This window comes from Sinocyclocheilus grahami, unplaced genomic scaffold (assembly GCF_001515645.1).
Source record: "Sinocyclocheilus grahami isolate Dianchi unplaced genomic scaffold, SAMN03320097.WGS_v1.1 scaffold47.1, whole genome shotgun sequence".
Lineage (NCBI taxonomy): Eukaryota > Metazoa > Chordata > Actinopteri > Cypriniformes > Cyprinidae > Sinocyclocheilus > Sinocyclocheilus grahami.
This window is the reverse complement of record NW_015505226.1, coordinates 3,842,335-3,868,618: the sequence shown is the minus strand read 5'-3', so window position 1 is coordinate 3,868,618 and position 26,284 is coordinate 3,842,335. Positions and strand designations below refer to the sequence as shown.

General features: G+C 36.3%; 1 protein-coding gene across 1 annotated transcript in view; it reads left to right on the top strand.

Annotated features, from left to right (window-relative positions):
* Positions 1 to 24,664, top strand: part of LOC107582814 (rho GTPase-activating protein 12-like) — a 56,309-nt gene extending 31,645 nt beyond the window's left edge. The window contains exons 3-17 of the mRNA XM_016268835.1: positions 9,128 to 9,268; positions 9,356 to 9,436; positions 10,073 to 10,198; positions 13,007 to 13,078; positions 13,295 to 13,356; positions 13,896 to 13,977; positions 15,222 to 15,323; positions 16,224 to 16,322; positions 16,421 to 16,523; positions 16,610 to 16,720; positions 16,836 to 16,934; positions 17,040 to 17,117; positions 18,504 to 18,638; positions 19,343 to 19,448; positions 22,945 to 24,664. Coding sequence (XP_016124321.1) covers positions 9,128 to 9,268; positions 9,356 to 9,436; positions 10,073 to 10,198; positions 13,007 to 13,078; positions 13,295 to 13,356; positions 13,896 to 13,977; positions 15,222 to 15,323; positions 16,224 to 16,322; positions 16,421 to 16,523; positions 16,610 to 16,720; positions 16,836 to 16,934; positions 17,040 to 17,117; positions 18,504 to 18,638; positions 19,343 to 19,448; positions 22,945 to 23,119 — 1,572 coding nt within the window. The 3' untranslated portion in view covers positions 23,120 to 24,664. The remainder of the gene's footprint in view (positions 1 to 9,127; positions 9,269 to 9,355; positions 9,437 to 10,072; positions 10,199 to 13,006; positions 13,079 to 13,294; positions 13,357 to 13,895; positions 13,978 to 15,221; positions 15,324 to 16,223; positions 16,323 to 16,420; positions 16,524 to 16,609; positions 16,721 to 16,835; positions 16,935 to 17,039; positions 17,118 to 18,503; positions 18,639 to 19,342; positions 19,449 to 22,944) is intronic.
* The last annotated feature ends 1,620 nt before the right edge of the window (positions 24,665 to 26,284 follow it).

The window sequence follows — 26,284 nt, the reverse complement described above, 5'->3', positions numbered from 1 at the left end:
TTATATTGCAGCCATTTGCTAAAATCATTTAAGTTATTTTTTTTTCCTCATTAATGTACACACATCACCCCATATTGATAGAAAAACACAGAATTGTTGACGTTTTTGCAGATTTATTAAAAAAGAAAAACTGAAATATCGTGGTCCTAAGTATTCAGACCCTTTGCTGTGACGCTCATATATTTAACTCAGGTGCTGTCTATTTCTTCTGATCATCCTTGAGATGGTTCTACACCTTCATTTGAGTCCAGCTTTGTTTGATTATACTGATTGGACTTGATTTGGAAAGCCACACACCTGTCTATATAAGACCTTACTGCTCACAGTGCATGTCAGAGCAAATGAGAATCATGAGGTCAAAGGAACTGCCTGAAGAGCTCAGAGACAGAATTGTGGCAAGGCACAGATCTGGCCAAGGTTACAAAAAAATTTCTGCTGCACTTAAGGTTCCCAAGAGCACAGTGGCCTCCATTCCTTAAATGGAAGACGTTTGGGATGACCAGAACCCTTCCTAGAGCTGGCCGTCCGGCCAAACTGAGCTATCGGGGGCGAAGAGCCTTGGTGAGAGAGGTAAAGAAGAACCCAAAGATCACTGTGGCTGAGCTCCAGAGATGTAGTCGGGAGATGGGAGAAAGTTGTAGAAAGTCAACCATCACTGCAGCCCTCCACCAGTCGGGGCTTTATGGCAGAGTGGCCCGACGGAAGACTCTCCGTGCAAGACACATGAAAGCCCGCATGGAGGACTCCAAGATGGTGAGAAATAAGATTCTCTGGTCTGATGAGACCAGGATATAACTTTTTGGCCTTAATTCTAAGCGGTATGTGTGGGGAAAACCAGGCACTGCTCATCACCTGTCCAATACAGTCCCAGCAGTGAAGCATGGTGGTGGCAGCATCATGCTGTGGGGGTGTTTTTCAGCTGCAGGGACAGGACGACTGGTTGGAATTGAGGGAAAGATGAATGCGGCCAAGTACAGGGATATCCTGGACGAAAACCTTCTTCAGAGTGCTCAGGACCTCAGACTGGGCCGAAGGTTTATCTTCCAACAAGACAATGACCCTAAGCACACAGCTAAAATAACGAAGGAGTGGCTTTACAACAACTCTGTGACTGTTCTTGAATGGCCCAGCCAGAGCCCTGACTTAAACCCAATTGAGCATCTCTGGAGAGACCTAAAAATGGCTGTCCATCAACGTTTACCATCCAACCTGACAGAACTGGAGAGGATCTGCAAGGAGGAATGGCAGAGGATCCCCAAATCCAGGTGTGAAAAACTTGTTGCATCTTTCCCAAAAAGACTCATGGCTGTATTAGATCAAAAGGGTGCTTCTACTAAATACTGAGCAAAGGGTCTGAATACTTAGGACCATGTGATATTTCAGTTTTTCTTTTTTAATAAATCTGCAAAAATGTCAACAATTCTGTGTTTTTCTGTCAATATGGGGTGCTGTGTGTACATTAATGAGGAAAAAAAATTAACTTAAATGATTTTAGCAAATGGCTGCAATATAACAAAGAGTGAAAAATTTAAGGGGGTCTGAATACTTTCCGTACCCACTGTATATATGATTAGAAACTGTTACCTTAGTGTTTTAAAAAATGTTTTCGATCCATTAGATTAGACATGGTGTTGTGATAAAGATATTTTGTTTGATCGAATAAGCACTGACCTCAAATCAAGTCCATGAGTGATTTTTTTTGTTTGTTTGTTTCAGAGATCTAGTGTTCTAGTTGTTGGAGGTGGTGGGATGTTATAAGTGAGTTTGTCCTGTTTTACTTTGATAATTAGTTAGTTAAAACTAATTAAATTCTGGTAGAATGAAAATTTTAAGTCTCTTATTTTTGGTACAAAATCAAACTGTTAGCATAGTAATTGTTAATTGTTACTTTAGAGTAAAATAAAATCTTACTGCTATGAATCTACCTGTCTGAAAGTCTGTGTGTGGGTGTGCTGCAAATCTGTTCTTTTAGTTTATGTTAATAGAGACCATAGTAAATCCCATAGGTTGTGTTAGGGAATCATCTGTCTACAAGCTTTGGTAATAAGGTCACTATAGTGGGCCTTGAAGATCATGCTGTATGTTATATCTATCTAAATATTTATTGGACATAAGTGGAAATAATAAATAATTAAAAATGTATGATATGACCTCCTAACTAGCATGACTCTGTTGCTGCTTACTCATCCTGTTAAAGGGGTACATTGACGTTGCTAAAAAAGAACATTATTTTGTGTATTTGGTGTAATGAAATGTGTTTATGTGGTTTAAGGTTAAAAAAACACATTATTTTCCACATATTGTACATTATTGTTTCTACTCTATGCCCCTCCTTTCTCCGTCGATTTTTACAAAGTTCATCAGTCTGAAAAACGAGGTGTGCTTTGATTGGTCCGCTATCCAGTGCGTTGTGATTGGCCGAATACCTCAGGCGTGTGAAATGTTACGCCCCTTACCATACTGTGATGCCCTGTCCCGGCCGGAGCGATGAGACAAAACCAATAAAACCCATTACAAACGAGGCATTTGTAGCATCCAGTGGGGATATAATTACAGATTATAATGACTTATACTGTCTTTTTATGTGTTGCGTTGCGTATCGAGCCGCGTGGCTCGTGGACGAGTCTTAACTTTTATAAAGAATATCTCTTTGGGTTTGAGACTTTAGTCTTTGCAACTTTACAGATCTTATCTATTCACGAACAGCTTGTAACACTACAAAGAGAAAGGAAAACTTGAAATTGCATCATATGACCCCTTTAACACCACTGTCATACTTTCACTGTCCAGCCTCGTAACCTACAGTGCATGTAATTAGCAAGAGGCAATACCACGACAGGAATTAACAAGGGATTTTCTCATTAATCAGGAGGCTTAGCTTTCCAAGGGGTGTCTGGAGGGGCAGGAGTGTGTTCACGTACTGCATGAATGATATATTGTGCTGTGTGGTGCTAATGCAGCTTAGCCTCAGTTATTGATTAGCAAGTACTGTTATATGAAAAGTATAATGTTATCTGACTGCATTGACCAGTGTGCTTCCAAACCACAATGGGGGCTTTCACACCGGAGGAACCTTTTCATAGTTCTTAGAACTAATGACGGAAGTTCCTTCTCTTTGGTGTGTTCGCACCGCAGGTAACGAGAAGCATTTACAAACCTGTTGTCCAACAAAAATGTTTTTTTAATTTACTAACAATTTTTACTCCAAAAGCATGTTTATTACGCATTTTGGAATAGGGAAAGAAAATATATTTCAATATTCCTATGAAATATTATATGTTATTATGGAAATCTTGTCAATTATTACTCCCATTATTACACTTTTCTTTCCCCCAAGAACACATTAATATGCAAATTAGATTTAGTTTATAGATACATTATATATAATGAGAAAACCTGTTTATGGCCATTTTACACACATTTTTCATGAAGAAAAATGGCATATCAAATCATTCTGTTATAACATAGTTGAGAATTATCTTTATACAAAGTTTGGTGTAAAAAAAAAAAAAAATCCTGAAAACTAAAAATGTATTGGTTTTTCAATTGTTTTTGCCTATGCATGTTCATTCATGTCTTTTTATTATTTTTTTTAAGAAATTGAGTCCCGATGTCCTCTACCAAGGACCAAGGATAACTTATGAATGAAATATAATTTTTAAATGTTTTTTTTTTACATTTTTTTTAATGCTCTAAACAATGTAATGACATAAAAAAATACTATTTTTTTCCTCAAATGTTTTGCCGGGTCTTAAGAGGTTAAAGTGGCTGATATTTTTTGTTTGCTTGATTATAATTCTCCATGTACCATATAATGTGTCAAAACTTCACAATTCTTTGCTTCTTTTTTAAATAAATAGCATGTTAATGCAAAATTTATACTATTCAAAAACAAACGTTTGTATTAGTTAGCCTTTTTAGTTACTTCCCAGCACTTGAGGTCAATGTAAACCCATATACTTAAATCAAGAAAGGAAAGAATTTATCCCTGAAGGTCAGGTGAGGGTAAGTGGTTCCCCTTAAGCTGCCTTTGCTACAGTCTGCTTTTCTGTAGATATTGTAACTCTTATAAAAAACGTTATGTCAACAAAAATACAAACAGTGGAGAAGTTATACTTGTCTTGCAGAGCGTGTCAGTTCAGTGAAGCTTTTCACTAGTGCAGTTTTTTTTAAGCCTTTGCATCAGTCAGCACATAGAGGGAACACAGAGAGAGGAATAAGGGGGATGTGAGAGAGAGAGATAAAGGAAGAATCATCCATCCAGCCCTTCTGTCCAGGAGCATCCTCACCACAACTCACTTCACGGTTTGAGCTAATTTAGGTGACAACTGTCCCCATATTTTGAACTCCCCTAGCCTAGCCTTTTTCTCTTATAGGCAAACATGTGGCCAGTGTTTGTCTATTGAGTCGTCTTATATCTGTTATTATGATTTGTAGTGATTTATGATTTAGTCCTTATGGGGCTTGACATTGGAAAGCATGCATGGTCAAACAGTAGAGCATGGCGCTAACAATGCCAGTGTCATGGGTTTGATTCCCAGGGTATGCATGAACTTAAAAAAATGTATACCTTGAATTCTTTGGATAAAGTGTCTGTCAAATGCATGTATAAAAAATGTAAATGCATATATATGTGACAATAATGTGCAGTGTCTTTCCAAGAACTTTAAAGTCTGGAAAACATGGATTGCTAACAATGAAGATAAAGTTCTTGGATAGACAAGCTTTAGATTTGCAGTGCGAGTTGTATGAGGAAAGACTGTGTTGAAAATATGGGACATGAGCTCATTCACGAGCAGTGGTTTGAGCTCAGAGAACAGAGTGTTGCTCACTAGGTGTCCTCTCTAACATTTCTGAATAATTAATAGGGGTTTTTGGGGAGATGAGAGGAACCAATGAGAACACAGGGATTTGCATGATTGCGGGACGCACAGTCTGCTATTGTGGGTTTGGGACTTCCATCAAAGCACATCGCCTATATTCGCATATATTCACTGCCAAGTTCACAGTTTATGATAGATGCAAATCTACATATATTTTAATAATCAGCTAGTTGGTTGGTTGTCTGAACAACTGGTTAGTCTTAAAGAGATAGTTCACCCCAAAATTAAAATTCTGTCATTATTTACTCATTTCAATGTTCTGTTCTGTATTTGCTTTGCCAAACACAGAAGATATTTCGAAGTGTACATAAACCTCCCTAAACAACCATACAGGCCCATCACTAATCATTATTTTTTCCCCTAGGTTTTACTCTTGAATTTCAGTCTGTTTTTTGCAGTTTTACCTCATTCAGCAGTGAGGAAATTGTGCAGTTGTTCATCATGCTGCTCTGACTGAAATTTCATATTCACATCGAGTCTTATAGAAACCGTCAGCATTAGCGCTGAGCGCAGGGAGGTCTGTTTGTGTGTGTGTGTGTGTGTGTGTGTGTGTGTGTGTTGTATCACGCAGCATTGGGCTGTGTGCCAAAGACATAAAGGTTAATTGGTTGTCTCTGTCAGAGTTTGAGCATTGCTGAACTCGCTGAGGTGTGAAATAGAGCTAAAATTCCCCATAAAGTTTGCTGTCTACTAAATCAGCCTTCCTGGAGCCACACTTATTGATTTGAGTGTGTATGGTCGCGTCCTTCGTGACACGCTTGCAGTAGATACTGTGGTCTCATACTGTAGATATTTACCTAATGTTCGGTTGAGCACACATCCATGTGGCTCCAGGGGCTCTGGGGGAGGTGACTGGGTGGCTGTGCCCGCGTGGCTCTGCATATGTCACAGATGTGCTAATGTGTGGCTGAACGGATGCATCCTGACTGCAGGCAGTCAGATGGAAATGTAGGTTACACTGGTCATCCATACTCAGTCCAGGAGGAAGAAGAGTGAGATAGGTCTTTATTTGTGTAAGGGGTAGTTTTTGATGGATAAAAAGAAGAGGAGAAAAATAGTCTCTGCCCTCTAAAAAGGTTCTTATTACTGATTATAGTTATTCTTTTTGGTGTGAAGAAGACTGCAAGCATGAAGATGAAGCTTAAATTAAACTGAGCTGAACTAACTGATCTCATGAGAAAATGTAACATTGGTAATTTTGAATGTTATGGCAATTAGTAACTATTTTAATTTTTTGGCAAATTGGTTGCGAATTTGTATGATTATAAGAACATGATTTTTTGGGAAAATATGCATGAAGGTCAACTCTTAACCCCAACACTAAACCTAACTATAGGCCGATTTTATGAAAACGTATGAATAAGATTGTACAAATGCAACCTGTTCGCCAAAATTTAAGGTAATGTTTGTTAGTGAGTTACATTTTTGTAATTAGTAACTGCTGTGAACATGATAGGCGGGCATTAGTCCACTGATACCAGCCAATCACAGTACCAGTACACTGGTAATCAGCCAATCACAGGCACTGCCTTCTCTCATGTGGCTTTTATCCTGTATTTTGTGTATAAAACACAGTCAGGCACATCCATAAAGAAACATCACAAAATTGTGACCTTGTCCAAGTTTCCAAATTGTCTTTTCACTCCCCTCTCTCTCTGCACTGTACCTTACTCACACACACTCATTCTGTTATGTAACCATCTTACTGTATGTCACAGCCAAAGGCATTTAAGCAAGTGTGTGTGTGTGTGTGTGTGTGTGTGTGTACCTGATTTTCTATTCTGGTGGGGACCTAAATTGAGGTCCCCACGGGTAAACAAGCTAATAAATCACACAGAATGACGTTTTTTGAAAATCTAAAAATGCAGAAAGTTTCCTGTAAGGGGTAGGGTTGGTGTAGGGCAATAGAATATACGGTCTGTACAGTAGAAAAAACATTACGCCTATGGAGAGTCCCCACAAGGATAGCAAACCAGACACACATGTGTGTGTGTGTGTGTCTAGTGTGTTTGAGAATAAAAATTAAATGGAGAAAAGCGAGGTCCTCCATAAACATTTCTAGACCGTCTTGATCTTGTAAAGCACCTTGATTAATGCTGACTGTACATTATCCTCCACATTATACTGCTTACAAAATTAATAATTTAAATGGCATTAAATATTGATTTGATTTGAAATAACTGTATTAGATTACAAGCAGATTAAGGCTCAACAAGGTTCAGAAACTAATACAGCTATGTAGGCACTTTGCTCTCTGAGACCATGTCCATTTATAAAGTTCAGCGATGATTACTGAACAATATTCAACTGCAAAATGCCATCACAGACCAATAAGAAACAAATATTCCAGAGAGGATATGCATGCTATGCATGCCACACACACACACACACACACACACACACACACACACACACACATATGTCTGGTTTGCTATCCTTGTGGGGACTCTCCATAGGCGTAATGGTTTTTCTACTGTACAGACCGTATATTCTATTGCCCTACACCAACCCTACACCTAAACCTACCCCTCACAGGAAACTTTGTGCATTTTTAGATTTTCAAAAAACTTCATTCTGTATGATCTATAAGCTTTTGTACCCGTGGGGACCACAATTTAGGTCCCCACCGTGATATGAGTCTGTGTGTATTCAGGTTTAAGTCCCCACCAGAATAGAAAAACAGGTACACACACACACACAGATCATAAGTAATGAGGTGCTTAGGAGGGAAAGAAATGGAGGTTACCATTTTTGCACATAATCCTTCTCTTGCACAGGGTTTATTGGTCTAATGTCGACCTCTAGTGGCCAGTTACAAGAAGAGAATAGCAGAGGATCTGATATAGTGGTCTAGAATTTTTTTGTGTTTACATTTTATTCTATTTTTTCTATACTCTTTTGTTAAAATAATATAGTTGGCACTTGGAGAATGATGGACAGAGGAATAAATGGATGATGATTCATAGAATGACGAAAGCTTGCAAAATTTAGATTACAGTGTCTGGTGCCTTTGCATCAATTGTACCTCTGTGATGTCTGAATCTCTTTTTTGGCAAAACATATGCAAATATTTCTGTGCTTAATTTTTAATTTTATTGATTTCTCTTCATGCTTTCTTCTCATTTAAAATGTGTTTTAAAGGGACAGTGTTAGAGTCCAGCCAGTTGTCGACCGAGAACACATCAATAAAATAATTGGCAGATGTTTCTTGAGCTCCTTGTGAATCTTGGATCTCTCTGTCAGAGTTTTTCCCAGTGCCTGGCAGAATCGATCAGAGTTTTATTAGCTGGTTATATTTGACTTGGCCTTCTCGTTGTGCACTTCTCTTTTGAGACATGTATGTGTATGCTGTTAAAATACAAAATATTCATTTTTATGAAGAACGGATTACACCAATTTTTGTTTTTTTTTAATTACATAATTTTCCCGTCTTGAGATTTGTAAATTATTCCATTCCTTTTTTACTCACAATTTGTACAGTGTCCCAACTTTTTTGGAATTGGGTTTGTATATGTGGATATATAATCATAATAATATATATAATTAAGATATAATATTATACTATTATTACAACTTTTATCATTGTTGTACAACTACAACTATTATCATTGTTTATTAAAAAAATTATAAATTAATAAAAATAATATTAACAATAAAATGTGTGTAATAATAATATATAGTTTTTTTACCAATAATAATAATAATAATATTTTTGAATAAATATTATTATTATTATGTGTACAAATATTACATTAATAATAATAATAATAATTATAATAATGTGTATTAAAATGTGTTATATTTTAATAACAACATATTGTTTATTACTGATAATAGTAATCATTATACATTTGGTATGTATAAAAATATATTTATTTCTTTAATAATAATAATATATAAAAACACGTATAATCATTTTAAATATAATAATATTTGTAAATAAATAACATTCACATTTTGTTTTTTACCCAAAGCGACTTACTTTAGTAATAATACATTTGGTATGTATAAAAATATATTTATTTCTTTAATAATAATATATAAAAACACGTATAACCATTTTAAATATAATAATATTTGTAAATAAATAACATTCACATTTTGTTGTTTTTATCCAAAGCGACTTACTTTAGTGTTGTTAGTGCCATGCCATACTGTTGAAGTTGCATTTGTTTTTTTGTATGATTCTCTTGTCTTTCTGACATAGTTTCCCCCTCATTGTCTTGTCTCACTGTATTGTTCAGCATTTGTCTTCTGAGGAGATTTGTCCCAGCACACACTCCAGTCAGTCAGACAGTCAGTACGGATCGCCCCCTAGAGGCTGGTCTGAGGAACTGGATGAACATGGCCACACACTCTATGTGTCTGAATACACCAATGAGAAGGTGCTGGAAAGAGCTGCTTACATACAGAAATCTCATTTTCTTATGGATGAGACGCAGTGTAAGGAATGTTTTTTCTTTGTTTGACAGTGGATCAAGCATGTGGACGAACAAGGGCGGCCGTATTACTACAGCGCTGATGGATCCCGCTCAGAATGGGAGTTACCAAAAGTAAGTTAAACTTTTTCCACAGGTATACCCAGACAGCCTTTCTTCTGTCTTTGGATCATGTGTGATCATTGACCGCTTTAGCTCAAGTGTTAACCAGGACAGTAGGAGGTTTACTGGGAAAATCTAAAAGTAACCCTGATTCCCTAATCTAGTTAGTTGAGATCAGTGTCTCTAGTGGCCCAGTCGCTGCTGGACACTGTTTATCTGACCACACGCTTCTCTTTTATTACACATCCTCTCATTCCATCTAACATATACACACATGTTGTACTCTGGGGGGCTGAGTGGGTTGGGTGGGCTTATGTTCGGAGGAGGGGATCTGACCGCACATGGTGCTGTGGACGGCGAGGAGAGAGGTACCTCAATGACTGTTCTCTTTACTTTTCTGTGTTTTTATCACTGTCAGTACTCATTTCATATGTAAACTGGTTTATTTAACCAACCTTTATTTTTCCTTTAAACATTTTCAAGTACAATTATGTATAAATTCTCTTCTGGATATTATTTTTGTGGTGACTCTGCTGATTTTCGATTTGCTTGCCCACTATATTTTGTGTTTCTCTCGTCACTAATTGGTTTTAAACCAATTCAACCAAATCACTTTCTCCCTCTCTTTTCCTTCCTGTTTGGTCCCAGTATAATCTCTCTCCTCAAATCTCTGGAGAAGCTCCTAAGAGTCACAGTTTGGAAAGGAAGCAGCAGGAGCCCATTGTGCTGACCAAGTGGAGACACAGCACCTATGTGCTGGACGTCAGTGAAAAGGTACATGCCTATGTTGTTAAAGACAAACAAATATGATTCTTTAGCACAATTAAACATGGTCTACACAATACAGTTCTCTTTTGTGTAATATATATAAACTTACCGTTCAAAAGTTTGGGGTTGGCAAATGTTTTTGAAAGAAGTCTCTTATGCTCACCAAGGCTTGATTTAGTTGATCAAAATATAGTAAAAACAGTAATATGACATAATTTTACAATTTAAAATACTGTTTTCTGTTCTAGTTCTTGTATTATTTTCAGATTCTGGGAGTAATTTATTCAAATTGAGTGACCTTAATTGGATTCAGATTAGGGCTGCACGATTAATCGAATGCGATTGTCATGCGCATCTTGTCAGTAAAGCCGGTTCTGTGATTAGTAGTAAATCTACATTCCTGCTTTCAGGTGGAGCAGCATTTACTACACAGAGCCATAGTTCACTGACAAGCTAAGAAAAATCGTGTTCATAATCGCAGACGATTTAATCGCGCGATTATGAATTCGAAGAAATCATTCTGCGATTATGAACGCTGTTTATGGAGCTTGTCAGTGAACTACGTCTCTGTGTAGTAAATGCTGTTCCATCTGAAAGCACGTGAAAATACCACATTTAATAACATGTTTTTACTCCAAACTCACTTCATAACGTCAGTCGAGTGTTTGAAATAAATCTTCTTAAACAGAATAAGGCACGCAACATATTTCATAGTATTCTAAGTAGTGATAAAGGCTATGTCGATTAGCATTGCATTATATACTTTATTATAATAAAAATTATAATAAGACGATCTCAGATAAACCATATATTGTCATAGTCGTGTGTTTATTAGTCACGTTGAATTAGTCAAAGCAGCTAAATCTTCTGTTTATTCCGCAACCGCTATAGGCATTTCCTGGGTTTCTTCTGCAAGGCGTATTTTTCAGTTTCAGCGCAAGAGCGCCCTCTGGACCTTCGGATGGAGATTTACTGTTGATCACAGAACCGTGCTTCACTGAAAGATACGCATGACAATCGCAGCTTGCCTTATCGCCTTTGCGATTTCAGTTCGATAAATCGTGCAGCCCTAGATTCAGTACAGTTCACCAAAAATCACACAATAAAAAAAATAAAGTAAAAACGGTAAACGTTTAACAAAAAATAAACATAGAACATACGATTTTTAAAACTGTATTTTTTTTTCTTTTTCAAACATATATGAATATTAAAAAAACAGCATTGTTACTATTTTTTATTTTAAATTTAACATGTTTGATTTATTTTTAAATGCATGTATTTTATTTATTTATTTTGGTATGCTTTTGTGAAGCTCAAGCAGTAGAGCATGGCACTACTTGGCAATGGCAAGATTATGGGTTTGATTCCCAGTGAAATTTCTATGCTTGAACTGGTAAAAATGTACACCTTCAATGTTGTGTACATTTCTTCACATAAAAGTGTCTGCCAAATGCATAAATGTAAATATAAATGCCCTACGAGGGTACCTGATATAACAAAATACATATATTTTTTTATGCAGCTGCCATTAACCATGAAATTGCTGGTCAAATTGACCTGCAAACATAATTGTAACAAATATTTTGCATGCACAAGCACACATTCCAAAACATCACAGAGTGTAAAAACTTTGCAGGCATGAATGAGAGATTGTTACAAAAAATAAAAATTATCCTAGGTTAACCATTATTTCTGGCTATAATTTTGTTGTTACGGGTCAAATTGCAATAACAAGTGTTAATACATTTTATAATGTAATTTATTCCTTTGATGGCAAAGCTGAATTTTCAGAAATCATTTTAATATGCTGATTTGGTGCTTAGGAAACATTTGTTATTATCACAGCTACAAACTGTAAATATTAAAATGTTAGACCAACACATAATGAGCTGCTTTTATGTTTATTTTCTTTGGTTATGCCTTTTTTGGTGTTTATTATTATTATTGACCAGCATGTAGCCTAAAAGCCATTTAGGAAGCTGTCAGTCATTTTTTCCTTCACCCAGATGCCAGTGAAGATTAACACTGATCAAATATATTTCCTCCAGGAGAGCACAAGGCTTTTAACAGGCCTTAATCTTGTGCATTTTATTCATGCGCGTCTGTGTGTGTGTCTGTGTGTGTGTGTGTGTGTGTGTGTGTGTGTGTGTGTGTGTGTGTGAGAGAGAGAGAGAGAGAGCGAATGTGGTTTGTATTTTTATTTAGTTATGCTGGTTCTGTAAAGATGCAAAATGAAACAAGCCTGATATTATGTTGCTCTTGTTTCGCACAATGGTTCTCCTTCCAGCTGCCATTCAAAAACAGATGGTTCAGCGTGAGCCGCCTCCCCAGGGGCTTCGGCCTATCACTGTACAGAGAAGTTAGTCGCCTCATTATGCTGTAACCAATCAGATGTGATTTCTTCACTTCACAAATTTAAATTGTTTTCAAGCGAATCAAGGAAACAAGTCAGCTTTGAGTTAATCAAAACCTGCTCAAAATGTGCACTTTATCATTGATACGTGATGTATCTGGGTGTGATGCTTATTTGTATGCTTGTGTCTGCTGCCTTTTTACTAACTCCTCATTAACTCATTTTATTACTGACATGTCAACAAAATCTTGTCCATGTCCTTACAAATCATTAATGGCAAGACTTGAGATAACAGTGATTCTGACCATTATCTGTCATACAAACACTGATATATCAGCCTTTTTCTCTTAGGAAATTCTTAGCTGCCTTCAGAATGGGTCTAACTTCTTTTTGTATTCATCCTCAAACACCCTCTATTCTGAATGTTTAACACCGCTCTTTTTCTGCTTTATGACTTGCAGGAGTCTGTAATTGCCAAACACTACTCTCCTGAATCAGACTCTTGCCCCTCTTCACCAAAACATCCCTCTGCCGTTAGTATACACACTAACCCATGTGATTTTATGCATGATCTTCTCAGTGTATTAACATTCAGTTCTCTTCTAAATGCATGTTGTCATCAGAATGTGCAAAACTATATATATATTAATATATATTATTATTTTACTTACTTATTTTCCCTTTGTTTGTAATATATTTTCTTTACTTTTAATTTTTATTTACTAAGCTCATTTTTCTGCTCCCTGTAGCCCTCGGAAAAGTGTGGTGTTCTCAATGTCACCAAGATTACTGAACATGGCAAGAAAGTCAGGTAAAAACTGCATCACTGAATATTGCCATTTATTTTTTAATAGATGTGGGGAAATAGATAAACTAATGACATTTTAATAAAATCATAATAATATTTATATGCAATATATATTGGTAGTACCAATTCAGGGACCAATTCTAACTATTAACTAGTTGCTTATTAGCATGCATATTATTAGCATATTGGCTGATTATTAGTACTTATAAAGCATATATTTATGCCTTATTCTGCATGACCATATTTTAGATCCCTTAATCCTACTCCATGCCTAAACATAACTACTACCTTACTAATTATTAATAAGGAGCAAGTTAAGAGTTTGAGGCAAAAGTTGTAGTTAATAGTTAGGGAACTAAAACTGAAGTGTCACCTATATATTCTTAAAATAAATTTTGTGGCCTCTAAGAATTAATGTATTGTGCTGCATTGAAAAATGTAAGCATGGGTCATTTAAAAGCGTTTTTATTCCCTTTTCTAGTTTCTCATTTGATCTTTAAAATAGTGACACAGATGCATCTATTGTTTTTATTGTCCTGCAGGAAGAATTGGGCCTCCACCTGGACTGTCCTGCAGGGATCCTCTTTACTTTTTGCAAAGGGTCAGGGCAGTGGCACCAGCTGGGTATGTATTCATGCCGGGTTACAATGGCCTGTTCATCTGAGACAAATGTGGAATTATTCTCTTGGTAATTCTTGACCTTATTAGTCAGCGTTATTTCAATTTACATGCTTTGAATACTGGCAGGATTTTTCTACCTCAAATTTGCCTGCATTTATGCTGGAGTGTATCATGCAAACTGCATCCACATTCAGTGCTCGGCAACAAGTGTAAACAAAAAGAGGCCTACGTGCTTTTATGTAAAATCACTATTAATATTAGCTCTCTTGCTGATTTGTACCTCTCTCCTTCATTTATTTCTCCCATGTGTGTTTTCATGCATCATCACTCTCTTTTCTGTTCCTTTCTTCCATTTCTTCCCGGTCTCTTCAAAGTCGTACTGCCACAATGGTTCCTTTCCTGAACTCCTCCTTTCATTGCTAAGTAACTGGAAGCGTTCGATTAAGCCCCGGCCCGCAGTGTCCTATACAAACTGTAGACGCAGCCGGGCTTCCTCTGTATGTGTCAGCTTCTCTGGACAGAGTGAATGTGCCCTCTATGCTGATCAAGGAACAGTTTTGCCTAGATTAACAGATTTGGGATTTGATCAACTTCATTAGATGGTTTTAAATAGGCTACATTTTAGAAATGAGCAGTATTTAATATAAGTTCATTATTTAAATAATTGTATGATGCAGATCTGTTTTGAGATCAGCTGATCAGGGCAGCTTGTCTCCCATTTTATTTGTGCACGTCCTACTTTCTGCCTGTGCGCCACATTTATCGGCCCCTGCTATGTGCTTGAAGTTCCTCCTGCAAGAGAGGGTGAATTTTAAACTTTTTCAATGTCAAATAACCAGAGATAGTAGATGAAAATGGATGCACTAAGAACCTTGTTTGCTGGCATGCATTTCTGCATATTCCGACTAATTTATTTTATGGTGTTTGAATGTGTAAACATCTGTATTATCACAACATACAAAAAGAAGCTTAGCATTGTGCAAAGCAAAATGTGGGAATGCTCTTTGCAAACTTAGGCCATAAATTATAAGACAGTGTTGCGTGTGCATTTAATATTCGAGTCTAACCTATTATTGTACATTTGGCACCCAGAACTAATTGACACGTAAATGCTTTTGACCCAGGAACATCACTATAGCTCGTGTTTAACAGCACTGGACTAAAGAGAATCCTAAATAACTCCCAATGATTTACTTAGAGAGTGACAAGATTTAAACTGATTTGTTTAATTCACCTTGTTTTTCAAGTTTGGAGGCAACCAGTCCAAACCAGAATTCATGGTGGACCTGCGAGGAGGTTCGGTCGAGTGGGCATCCAAAGAAAAGTCCAGCAAGAAACATGTCATTGAGGTGAGAGTCAGCTGATTTTACTTTTGGATTTCTTAAAATCTTCAACATTGTTGGAAACACTTAAAGGGATAGTTCACACAAAAATAAATAGTCTATCATCATTTACTCATACTCAAATATGAGTTTATTTTTTCTGTTGAGCACAAAAGAAGATATTTTGAAGAATGTTGGTAGCCAAACGGTTGACGGTAGCTGTTGGGTTCTAAAGTATTTTTTACATACTATGGAAGTCAATGGCTACCATCAACTGGTTGGTTACCAACATTCTTCAAAATATCTTCTTTTGTGCTCAACAGAAGAAAGAAACTCATACAGGTTTGGAACAACATGAGAGTGAGTAAATGATGACAGAATGTTAATGTTTTAACAATTCTGGTTCATTTACATTAATTACAGAGCAATTTCCCGGTGAATTAGTAGACTATAATAAAGCAGTAAGCCATCAGATACTGTTAGTTATACTGATTTTTTCCCCCACTGGTACGGATGTGAATCGCAGTGCTTAGAACTCTCTTAACTGTGGCAAAATTACTGTATCACACAGCCATTACTGGCTTATTGCTTTTATAAAACATGCTTTTTATTTAATGGCAGCAGCATTACAATAAAAGACAAATGTGTTTAACAAATAGCTAATTTATTACTTATTTAGTCATTTTTATTAGTAATTATTTAGTGTTTATTAGAAATGAAATCTAGCTAAATTGCATCAAATTCTGTAATACAATTAATTATCATAATTGCAGTATGATGATTACGATTGCCAAGTAACATAACAATTATCCATTTACAATACAAGTTTTCCAGGATTAACTACAAATATTCTTACTGAAACTGAATCTGTCCTGACTCCTGCCTAATATGCTCCCATTGACCTGATCTGAACTTTGACCCTGGCAGCTGAAGACACGAGTGGGCACAGAGCTGCTGATCCAGTCTGAGATTGACACTGTTATTAATGACTGGTTCAGAGCGCTTTCTGAGACCATCAACACACATGTGAGTGAAATACACACACCACACTGCACAAAATTATGACATAAACAGCATACACAGATGTTCAAAGGTTCTTTGTAATGATAATGCATGTTTTGTAGGCTTGGGAGTCTGATGAGGCCATTGAGGAGGACATGCCTGAGTCTCCTGGAACTGAGAAACACGACAGAGAGAAAGACCCCCGAGATTCAAAGAAAAACAGAGGTACTGAAGACATGCATTTGTAAACTAAATCATGACGATACAGGGTTTGATGAGTTGTGACACACATCTGGGTGTTTGTGCACTAGTAAAGAACTCCAGTTTGGATTCGTCTGAGCAGAAGACCAGAGTCAAACTGAAGAAGTTCCTCACACGGAGACCCACCTTACAGGCTGTCAGGGATAAGGGCTACATAAAAGGTCAAATACACTAATAGAAGCACATACAGCTTAGGAGTTAACTAGAATTTTGGGCTTTAATGGATGATCTACATAAAGAGGAAGCAGTTCTGTTAACCCTTCTGTCTGTTTTCAGATCAGGTGTTTGGCTGCAGTTTGACTGCCCTGTGTCAGAGAGAAAGCACTTCCGTACCTAATTTTGTCAAGATGTGCATTGAGCATGTGGAGAATACAAGTATGTATCTGTTTGTTTCATCAATTGGATTACTTATACATTTTTGAGTTATCATTCTAGGACTACATTCACTTCCTTTCTCATTTCTCTGTATCTTTTTCTCAGGCTTGAATGTCGATGGCTTGTACAGAGTCAGTGGAAACCTGGCTGTCATACAGAAACTGCGCTTTGCGGTCAATCACGGTAGAGAAGAACTGTTTAGTTCTGAATGTAGTTTTTTAAAATGTGTTTTTATTGTTAACTAAAAATGAAAAATACATTTAAAATAAATAAATAAATATCATTTTAGTAATTGAAATAAAGCTGAAATAAAATTAAATAAAAAATATTAGATGGAACAACTTAAGCTTTAAAAGCTTAAATCAAAATTACAAATGTGTTGCCTTGGCAACGAACTGAAATAAAATAAGTTTAAATAGAAGTACTAAAATTACTAAAACGAAAACTGAAATAAAAGAACTATATAGAAGTATATATCTAAAAAAAAAATATTAAAATGACAAAAGCACATAACCACATAACCTCAACTTAAACTAAAATTCAATTGAAAACTAAAACTAAAATTAGGGATGCACCGATATGAAAATTTTGGCCGATACCGATAATCCTTAATTTTTGAAAGCCGATAACCGATATGTTGGCCGATAAATCTATATCCAAATTTTCAAGGAAATGAATCCTGAGATTAATATTAATAAAACAAACATAATATTACAATTTATATATGTACAAAATGATGTAGTTATTGCGTGCTATAGTCAGAATGTGTGATCCTGTTGTGGATGCGCTCTTCCCATAACAACGCGCTGAAACACGGCAACTAAACCCAAAGAATTCACAACGTTTTATTATAATAATGTTCTCATTAGAATGTTATATACACGACATTCCCAATCATAGTTATTAATGTTGTGCACTGCTGTTTGAGTTTATCACTGGTAAACTGAAGCTCTCTTTTAACTTAACCAAACGCATTCTATATAAGATAAATTAGATATATATCATATATAAACACAATATTACAACATACAATTGCACAAAAGGCTGCAAACGAACAGCGCGCATCTGAAGTGTCTCTGAAGGAAATAATGCATTATTTATCGGCTTTAAGATATCGGCCAAATTTTCTTATATGGCCGATACCGATAACAGAAAAAATGAGCATTTATCGGCCGATACCGATATGGTGGCCGATATATCGTGCATCCCTAACTAAAATCCAATTCAAAATATTAATAAATACTATGATAGTATATGAATGATACTGAAATAACCAGGCACATCTCCTACCCTGAAGATAATGACAAAGTTCAAACAATCAGGTGGTTGTAGAAAAGCTCAGTGGTAGAGCATTGCGTTAGCAGCGCAAAAGGTCATGGGTTCAATTCCCAGGGAACACACATACTGGTAAAAAAAATGTATAGCCTGAATGCACTGCAAGTCGCTTTTAAGCATCTGCTAAATGCATAAATTAAAATTAATTAATTAATTTAATTAATATCAGTCTGATATAGTGTGTCAGCAGCTTTGGTTTGAATCGATATGAAGGGTGTGTTTATTTGTCTGCAGATGAAAAGGTGAATCTGGAAGACAATAAATGGGAGGATATCCACGTGACTACAGGTGCTCTGAAGATGTTTTTCCGGGAGCTTCCAGAGCCTCTGTTCACTTACGCATCCTTTAATGACTTTGTCGAAGCCATCAGTGAGTACTTTAATTTTTCTGTCTGTTAAATTCTCCTGTCCCCCATTTTAATCAAGGATTTTTAAAAGTTTAAAACAAAGAAATGCTGTGATGTAAAATGAAGATGAAGTATAAAATATTCTTCACCATTTCTTGGTCACTTATCAAAAGAATTTGTGACACTTATGTAAACTCCTTTGTACAAATGTTCAGATGTTCTTGCTTTTTTATGTACACCACTACTGTTCTAAAGTTTGGGGTCAGGAAGATTTTTTTAATGTTTATGAAAGAAGTCTCTTATGTTTACCAAGGTTTCATTTATTTGATTAAAAATTGTATTATTAAAAAGTAAAAAGTAATATTGTGAAATATTATTGCAATTTAAGACCTTGATTTTAATACCTTTAAAAAATGCAATTTTTCCTGTGATGGGATGGCAAAGCTACATTTTCAGCAGCCATTACTGCAGTGAATTGTCACACGAGCCTTCAGAAATCATTCTAATATGGTGATTTGGTGATCAAGAAATATACAGAATGTTCTTTTCAGTAAGGGTACAGAATGGACATTGATTTTATTATGCTCCCAGAATACTAATAAAGCATCAGCCACAAGAGGGAGCAGTTTGACTTGGGAATAGTTTTTCTTGCCGTTCCCAGACTTGGATCATCAGTAGCATCTCAACCGTATCCTAATCCTGCTTTTCCATTTTGCTTAATTTTCAGAACACTCCGATTACAAGCAGCGAGTCCAATCCATAAAAGACTTGATAAAACAGTTGCCAAAACCCAATCAGGAAACAATGAAAGTGTTATTCAAACACCTGAAAAGGTAAGGAAAGAAAATTGCTCCTGTTGCTGTTTTAAATGGAACTTCAGTATATTATTCACAGGGCCCTTTATTGCAAGGATGGATTTGTCATTTTGAGTTAAAAGGCCTTCCTTTCCAAACCATCATCATTCATTATTGATTTAGGGCCATGCTGGTGTGTGTGATTGTTAGAGGTGAGGAGGGTGTGGTCGGTGCTTTGCACAGCAAGCCTCTATCGAGTTATCTCACTGTATCCATTACTGGGACAGACCTGGAGACTAGCCAACTACATCATTATGAGAGAGAGAGAGAGAGAGAGAGACATGTGGAGCAGGTCAGGAGAGAGGGACAGGAAGAGTCTGGAAGGAGGGTGTGCACCACATCCTACTGATGCATTGCCATTGGCACTGGGGTGTGATGCACAAGCCACAGAGAGAGAAAGAGAGTCTTGAGAAATATTAAGAGCAGAAGACTGACAGAGAGAGAACATGAAGGGCTGTATGGAGGAAAGTGTGAGCGTGAGGTGCTGTAGTTAATCCAGGGCCCGCTATCTGTGATTGTGATGCAGTAGGAATGTAATTCAGTTAGTTAACAGCCAGTGTAAACCGTTTCTGACTGTGACATCAACCTTGGGAGCTTCTCAGGAAACGGCAGATGTGGAGAACGCAACTGTTATGTTGCTGATGCTCCAGGCTCTTTTAGTAGATCTTGTGTAGTGTTGATCTGCATCAAGTGGTATCCTCTTTGCAGCTCTTTCTGGCAAAGACATGCCCATTTAGACAGGAAGAGACTGATTGACATTTAAAATGACCCACTTACTTTTGTTGTTACTAGAATTGCTCTGATATAAACATTTTGGCCAATACTAAATTTATAAACAATTTTACCTGAATAAAAATAAAGATAAATAAATAAAGTACTAAAAAGTACAGTCAATCATTTTATAGTGAATTTAGGCATCACGACATTATAATGTACATTATGAAAAATGGATAATAATTTTGAGATTAGCAAAAGGTCAAATTTAACAGTTTTATTCAATTATCAATGTTTTTAAAGAGTAACTTTAAGTGAGTTTTAGATTATGGCAAATATAATCTAAATGTAAAAAATATATGCGCATGCACAATTAAATATCCAATACTGGGGAGGAAAGTGTGAGCGTGAGGTGCTGTAGTTAATCCAGGGCCCGCTATCTGTGATTGTGATGCAGTAGGAATGTAATTCAGTTAGTTAACAGCCAGTGTAAACCGTTTCTGACTGTGACATCAACCTTGGGAGCTTCTCAGGAAACGGCAGATGTGGAGAACGCAACTGTTATGTTGCTGATGCTCCAGGCTCTTTTAGTAGATCTTGTGTAGTGTTGATCTGCATCAAGTGGTATCCTCTTTGCAGCTCTTTCTGGCAAAGACATGCCCATTTAGACAGGAAGAGACTGATTGACATTTAAAATGACCCACTTACTTTTGTTGTTACTAGAATTGCTCTGATATAAACATTTTGGCCAATACTAAATTTATAAACTATTTTACCTGAATAAAAATAAAGATAAATAAATAAAGTACTAAAAAGTACAGTCAATCATTTTATAGTGAATTCAGGCATCACGACATTATAATGTACATTATGAAAAATGGATAATAATTTTGAGATTAGCAAAAGGTCAAATTTAACAGTTTTATTCAATTATCAATGTTTTTAAAGAGTAACTTTAAGTGAGTTTTAGATTATGGCAAATATAATCTAAATGTAAAAAATATATGCGCATGCACAATTAAATATCCAATACTGGCTGGTACCGATAAAAAAAAAAACACACACACACAAAACAAAATTTGTTTTGATTGTTTGAACAATATCTGTCGATCAGTTGTTTTATAATATCTGATCAATTATTATTTGTCTACAAAAAATTGCTGAAAAAACCCTGTTTACGTAATTACATTACCATTCATTACCATTTGGAGGTTTTTTTTTTTGAAAGAAGCCTCTTATGCTCACCAAGGCTGCTTTTGTTTGATCAAAAATACAGTAAAAACAATATTGTGAAATGTTATTACAAATTAAAATCACTGTTTTCTCATTAGTTTCTTTTCAAATGTAATTTATTCCTGTAATGCAAAGCTGAATTTTTAGCAGTCATTACTCTAGTCTTCAATGTCACATGACCTTTCAGAAATCATTTTAATATGCTGATTTGGCGGTCAAGAAACATTTCTGCTTAATATTTTTTGCTGCTTAATATTTTTGTTCAGGTTTTAGTTTTTTGATGAATAGAAAGTTTAAAATCAAAACTTAATTGAAATCGAAATCTATATTATAAATGTATTAACTGTCACCATTGATCAATTTAATGTGTCCTTCCTGAATAAGAGCTATAATTTCTTTCAAAATTTTGAACATTTATGTGTATTAGCTTACATCGTTTACTAGGGCCTTTTATAGTCATCAGGCTGTTGTGATTCAAGAGGCAATGACTGGTAAAATGACTAATGTGTGATTTACCTGAAAACAGATGGGAGTCCCTATATTTCCTACTAAAACTACTATTTTTTTTTTCTTGTAGATTTAGGTTTATGAAGCAACTTTTTATAACCATAAATTGTTAACAGTACCTCTGTTATCACATCCTTTCCAAACCTTAAAATAATCATGAGCTATAAAGCTGCTTCCTCAGTGGCAGGTGAGAGTCACATGAATCTTTAATCACTCTGGGCTTTCTTTAGGGAGTTTTTTCTTTAGGGGTCTTGTTCGGTCTGTTCGTTTCTACCTTCATTTTGCTCTCAGCTTCATGAAGGGCAGTGGTCAAAGTGTCCATTGTTTCCTCTTTTAGAGATTTGCTATAATGACAACACTATATTTAGACGTACCTGTGCATGTACATGATTTTAAGACAAATTCAGATGTGTTTTTAGGGACATCACCTTAACACCATCAGCATTCTTACTTAAGGCTTCTTTAAATCAACTCAAATTTAAAATGAAGTGGGAAATAAACAAAGAAAACTCTATTTTCACTCTACATATAGAGTGAATAATTTTCCCCATGTTGTTGTACGAGACTGTGCCTTACTGTGTAATTTACAGACCGGCATTGAGTCTCAATCGTAATTGCTATATCAAACACGCACAATGACATTTGCCTTTGCCTCCATTTGCATTTAAATGGCTCTTGGTTCACTGTAACTCAAAATGGAGGACGGAGGCATAGCGTTCCAGAAAAATTATGGTCTGACATTTTGCTGTAGCTGGGAAAAAGGCATCTGTATTTGTGTAATTTAAGCACAATACCCAAACATTTTTCCTAATGAAAAAACGCTGACGTTGAGCAGATTTGGCATTTTAATGTAGAAAGAAAATGCATTTACCTGCTACAGACTCACCTTTCATGATTTCTTTGTCAGCCAAAAGGAAGCTCTTTATTTGCAGAAAATGAGCTCTGCTGTTGATGATGGTTACATTTTTAACCATTTTACAGGAAAGAAAGACAAGACACTTATTCTCTCTCTCTTTTTCAGAGTGATAGATCATGGTGAGGTGAACAGGATGACTACCCAGAGCGTGGCTATCGTGTTCGGCCCAACCCTGCTGCGGCCGGAGATTGAGACGGGCAATATGGCGGTTCATATGGTCTATCAGAACCAGATTGTAGAACTCATCCTTCTAGAGTATGAGAACATTTTTGGCAGGTAGAACATCTCTAAGTGAGAATCGATACAGAGAACACAATGCCAGAAGTTTAACATCTCATATCCATCACACAAAAACACACCACCACTGTGGGCCAAGCTTAATAGAGTATATAAACAAACGTGAGTGGACTTACTGTGACATATGACTGGATACAAGTGAAGAAAATGAATACAGAAAGGTTCTTTATGCACTTAATATTTTTTGAACTTTTGAGGATTTTTCCATTTGGATCGTCATTCCGTGGCTTAGAATAAGCTTGATGGACTTTTGGAAAATTATGGATGGTCATTAGTCTCCATTATGCACTTTTTTTTCTTTTTTTTGAGAAATGGGAATATTTTCCTAAGTTGGACACTGGAATGGACTTTATCTTGGTTCAGTATTGACGCCTAGAATGAAAACTGACTGAGCGGACCCTTTCAAGTCTCACCAGATTGAGTTCTTTGCAGTGAAATGTTTAAAAGTAAAACTTTTTTTTCGGGTTTGATTTATTCAGACACGTAACTGACTTGTATCTGGGCTCTCGAGGGCTCAGAGTTTTTGTTTTCTTCATTTTTTTCCTGTGGAATAAGCTGAAAGTGCACTGTATTAGGAGACAGTATTATTTGAGAATGACTACTGACCTGCGGATAATGGGGTCGATTGAATTGGACAATGATTAATAGTCAGTATTAGGACAGGAACCCTGTTTCAAATTGGATAGACTCTGAAAAATCTTTTTTTGTTTTCTCCATATCCACCCATGTTTGCCCTCCATCCACACCTCCCAAAACGTTTACTGGAACGGCTGTCTGCCTTTTCCTTTAGGACTTCATGCTACTGGATAACAGACATGCTCATCAATAGAGAAACTTCCTTTTAATGAAATATCAGGACTTCCACATGTTTGAGGTCAAAACTGTGTTGTTTCCTTGAAATAAATGGACTGTGTTGTGCTGAATTGTGTAACAGTATGCAGAGAACCAGATTGTTTTCCAGATGTGAACCCAATGTGTTGTGGTGTTTAAAAGCAAGAGCTCTCAAGAAGAGTCAGAGATCTCGTCTCTCGCCCTTGTATCTCTCGAGGCTGACTGGAAAAAGAAAGGTGAGCTGCTTAGATCGACATTTAGGCCTTACACGGTTTAAGATCAATACAGAATATTCATCTCCTGTTTCCTGCTCTGCCCCTGGATGGAAAGGAGCTTGATAACAAATTGACAGGATGGTACTGGAAATAGTACTGCAGTTAGTTGGTAAATGCTATCTCCGTCTCATTTTTAACAAAATTCAAAAAAACATATGTACAGATTACTTCAACAAGAACTTGAACCTGTTGTACAAAAAAAACAATAATGAAGTGTGATGGCTTGAAATTGTGTCAATAACAAGTGAAAATATCTAATTTTGTTGATGTACGGATGAAGGAAGTGAGTATTAGTTGGGACGGGGGAGGGGTGATGTCATCACGCATTGTGAACTGCACATTTTGAATGTAATTTTCAGACTAACTGCTGTTTCTGAAATTGACGTCTAATCCTAATTAAAAAAACAGACTCATGGATAATATTAAAGTGATAATGCCTGAGTTATTAGTCTAGTGTTTATTTTTATTCATCTCGATATTGCAGGAACTGATTATATGGAATGACGCGGGGAACTATCAACCGTTTCCTCCCTTTTAATACAATGATTTAAAATAAAAATTAAAAAATCCTGTTTATTTGAGCAGATTGTGCATCACTTCTCTGTATTTTTAAACATTTATTCAGTAGCTTCATTAAAACCCTCAAGTAATTAGTTTTGATTCAAATCACCCTTTTGCAAAATATTCATTTCCTTAAAACTTAAATTTATGGTTTTAGGTTAGCTTTATATAACCCACTCTGTTTTTCTAGACCGGAATCGATGAAAATGTGACATGGAAAATGACAGAATAGTGATTGGGTGGACATCAAATCAAACTCCTACTTGTAACCAGGAGCTTTACAACCTAAAACGAGCAAGACTTTCCAAATGAGAAAACAATTAGCTCATATTCATAATTCATAGCTCTGACCACACTCTGCAGCAGCCAGGGCCCCAGAGGTGTCTGAATTGCACACCATATGCTGCTGTGTGTTTGTGGGGCAGAGGTGCCAGGAAAGCCCCTGGTCTTGTGTGTCCGTGGAGGCCAAAGTGTGGTGAGGAAATCTGATCAAGCCATTATGACCCATAAAACATTCATGACTCTCTCTCTCTCTCTCTCTCTCTCTCTCTCTCTCTCTTTAGTTGGAGCCCCAAATAAACTGAGTAATTGTGTTCATTAAAACAAACGGGGAAACATTTGCACATGCTGTAACACATGCTGTAAGTTAAACCCCGGCTGAATAAGTCTATCAGATCAAGAGAAAAAGAAGAAATAAGCCAAATTTTCTAATCTTGAGTCTTTGACGGCAACACAACTTAGAATAATTTGCATGTATGGAGAGAGCAGATTCAATTATTTTATTTGACAGGGTAACTGCTTTTATAGGGCTACATATTAATATAAACTGTTTTTGTGGGCTGTAAATCTGTATGCATGCAGCCTGAATGACATTTATTGGAATATCCTAGAAGCTGATAAGAATCTGTCTGCTGTTACTTTAAGCTTTAAGTGTAGTAGAATGTGATATTATCAGGGTTCAGAATATCTCTTGTGCGAAATAATTGACCATTAATGCAAACATTGCACGGAGATGTAAACCACGCCGGATACAGGCCAAACATGATGTTGAAATACATTTCCTCTCCCTAATTGGCTTTTATAAGGCATCTGTGTAAATATTGATGGTACTTTCATGTAAAGTTGTGCTTATTCCTCAGTTGAGACACTCCTGAGGCTCCTGTGCTTAAATGCTCCATTTACCGTGTCTTTGCAAATACCATCTCAAGTGTCCTTTAAATTAAAATAAACCCCAAATGCACATGGGCATTGGCTAAAGTAATCATAGGAGTACTTCAAATGATATCTGCCCATGCTTTGGTATTAATGAAGTTCGCATGGTTGGACTTGACTGTTTTTGCTTTGGGAAATTCAATGCATTTTAAATAGACGCCTGCTTGCGGGATTTACATAAGGTAATTGCACAAAGCTGGAAATACTGTGTCTGCAATAGGGCCGTTCCTTCGTCTCGTGCACTAATACAATCAACCCCATTAAGTAGG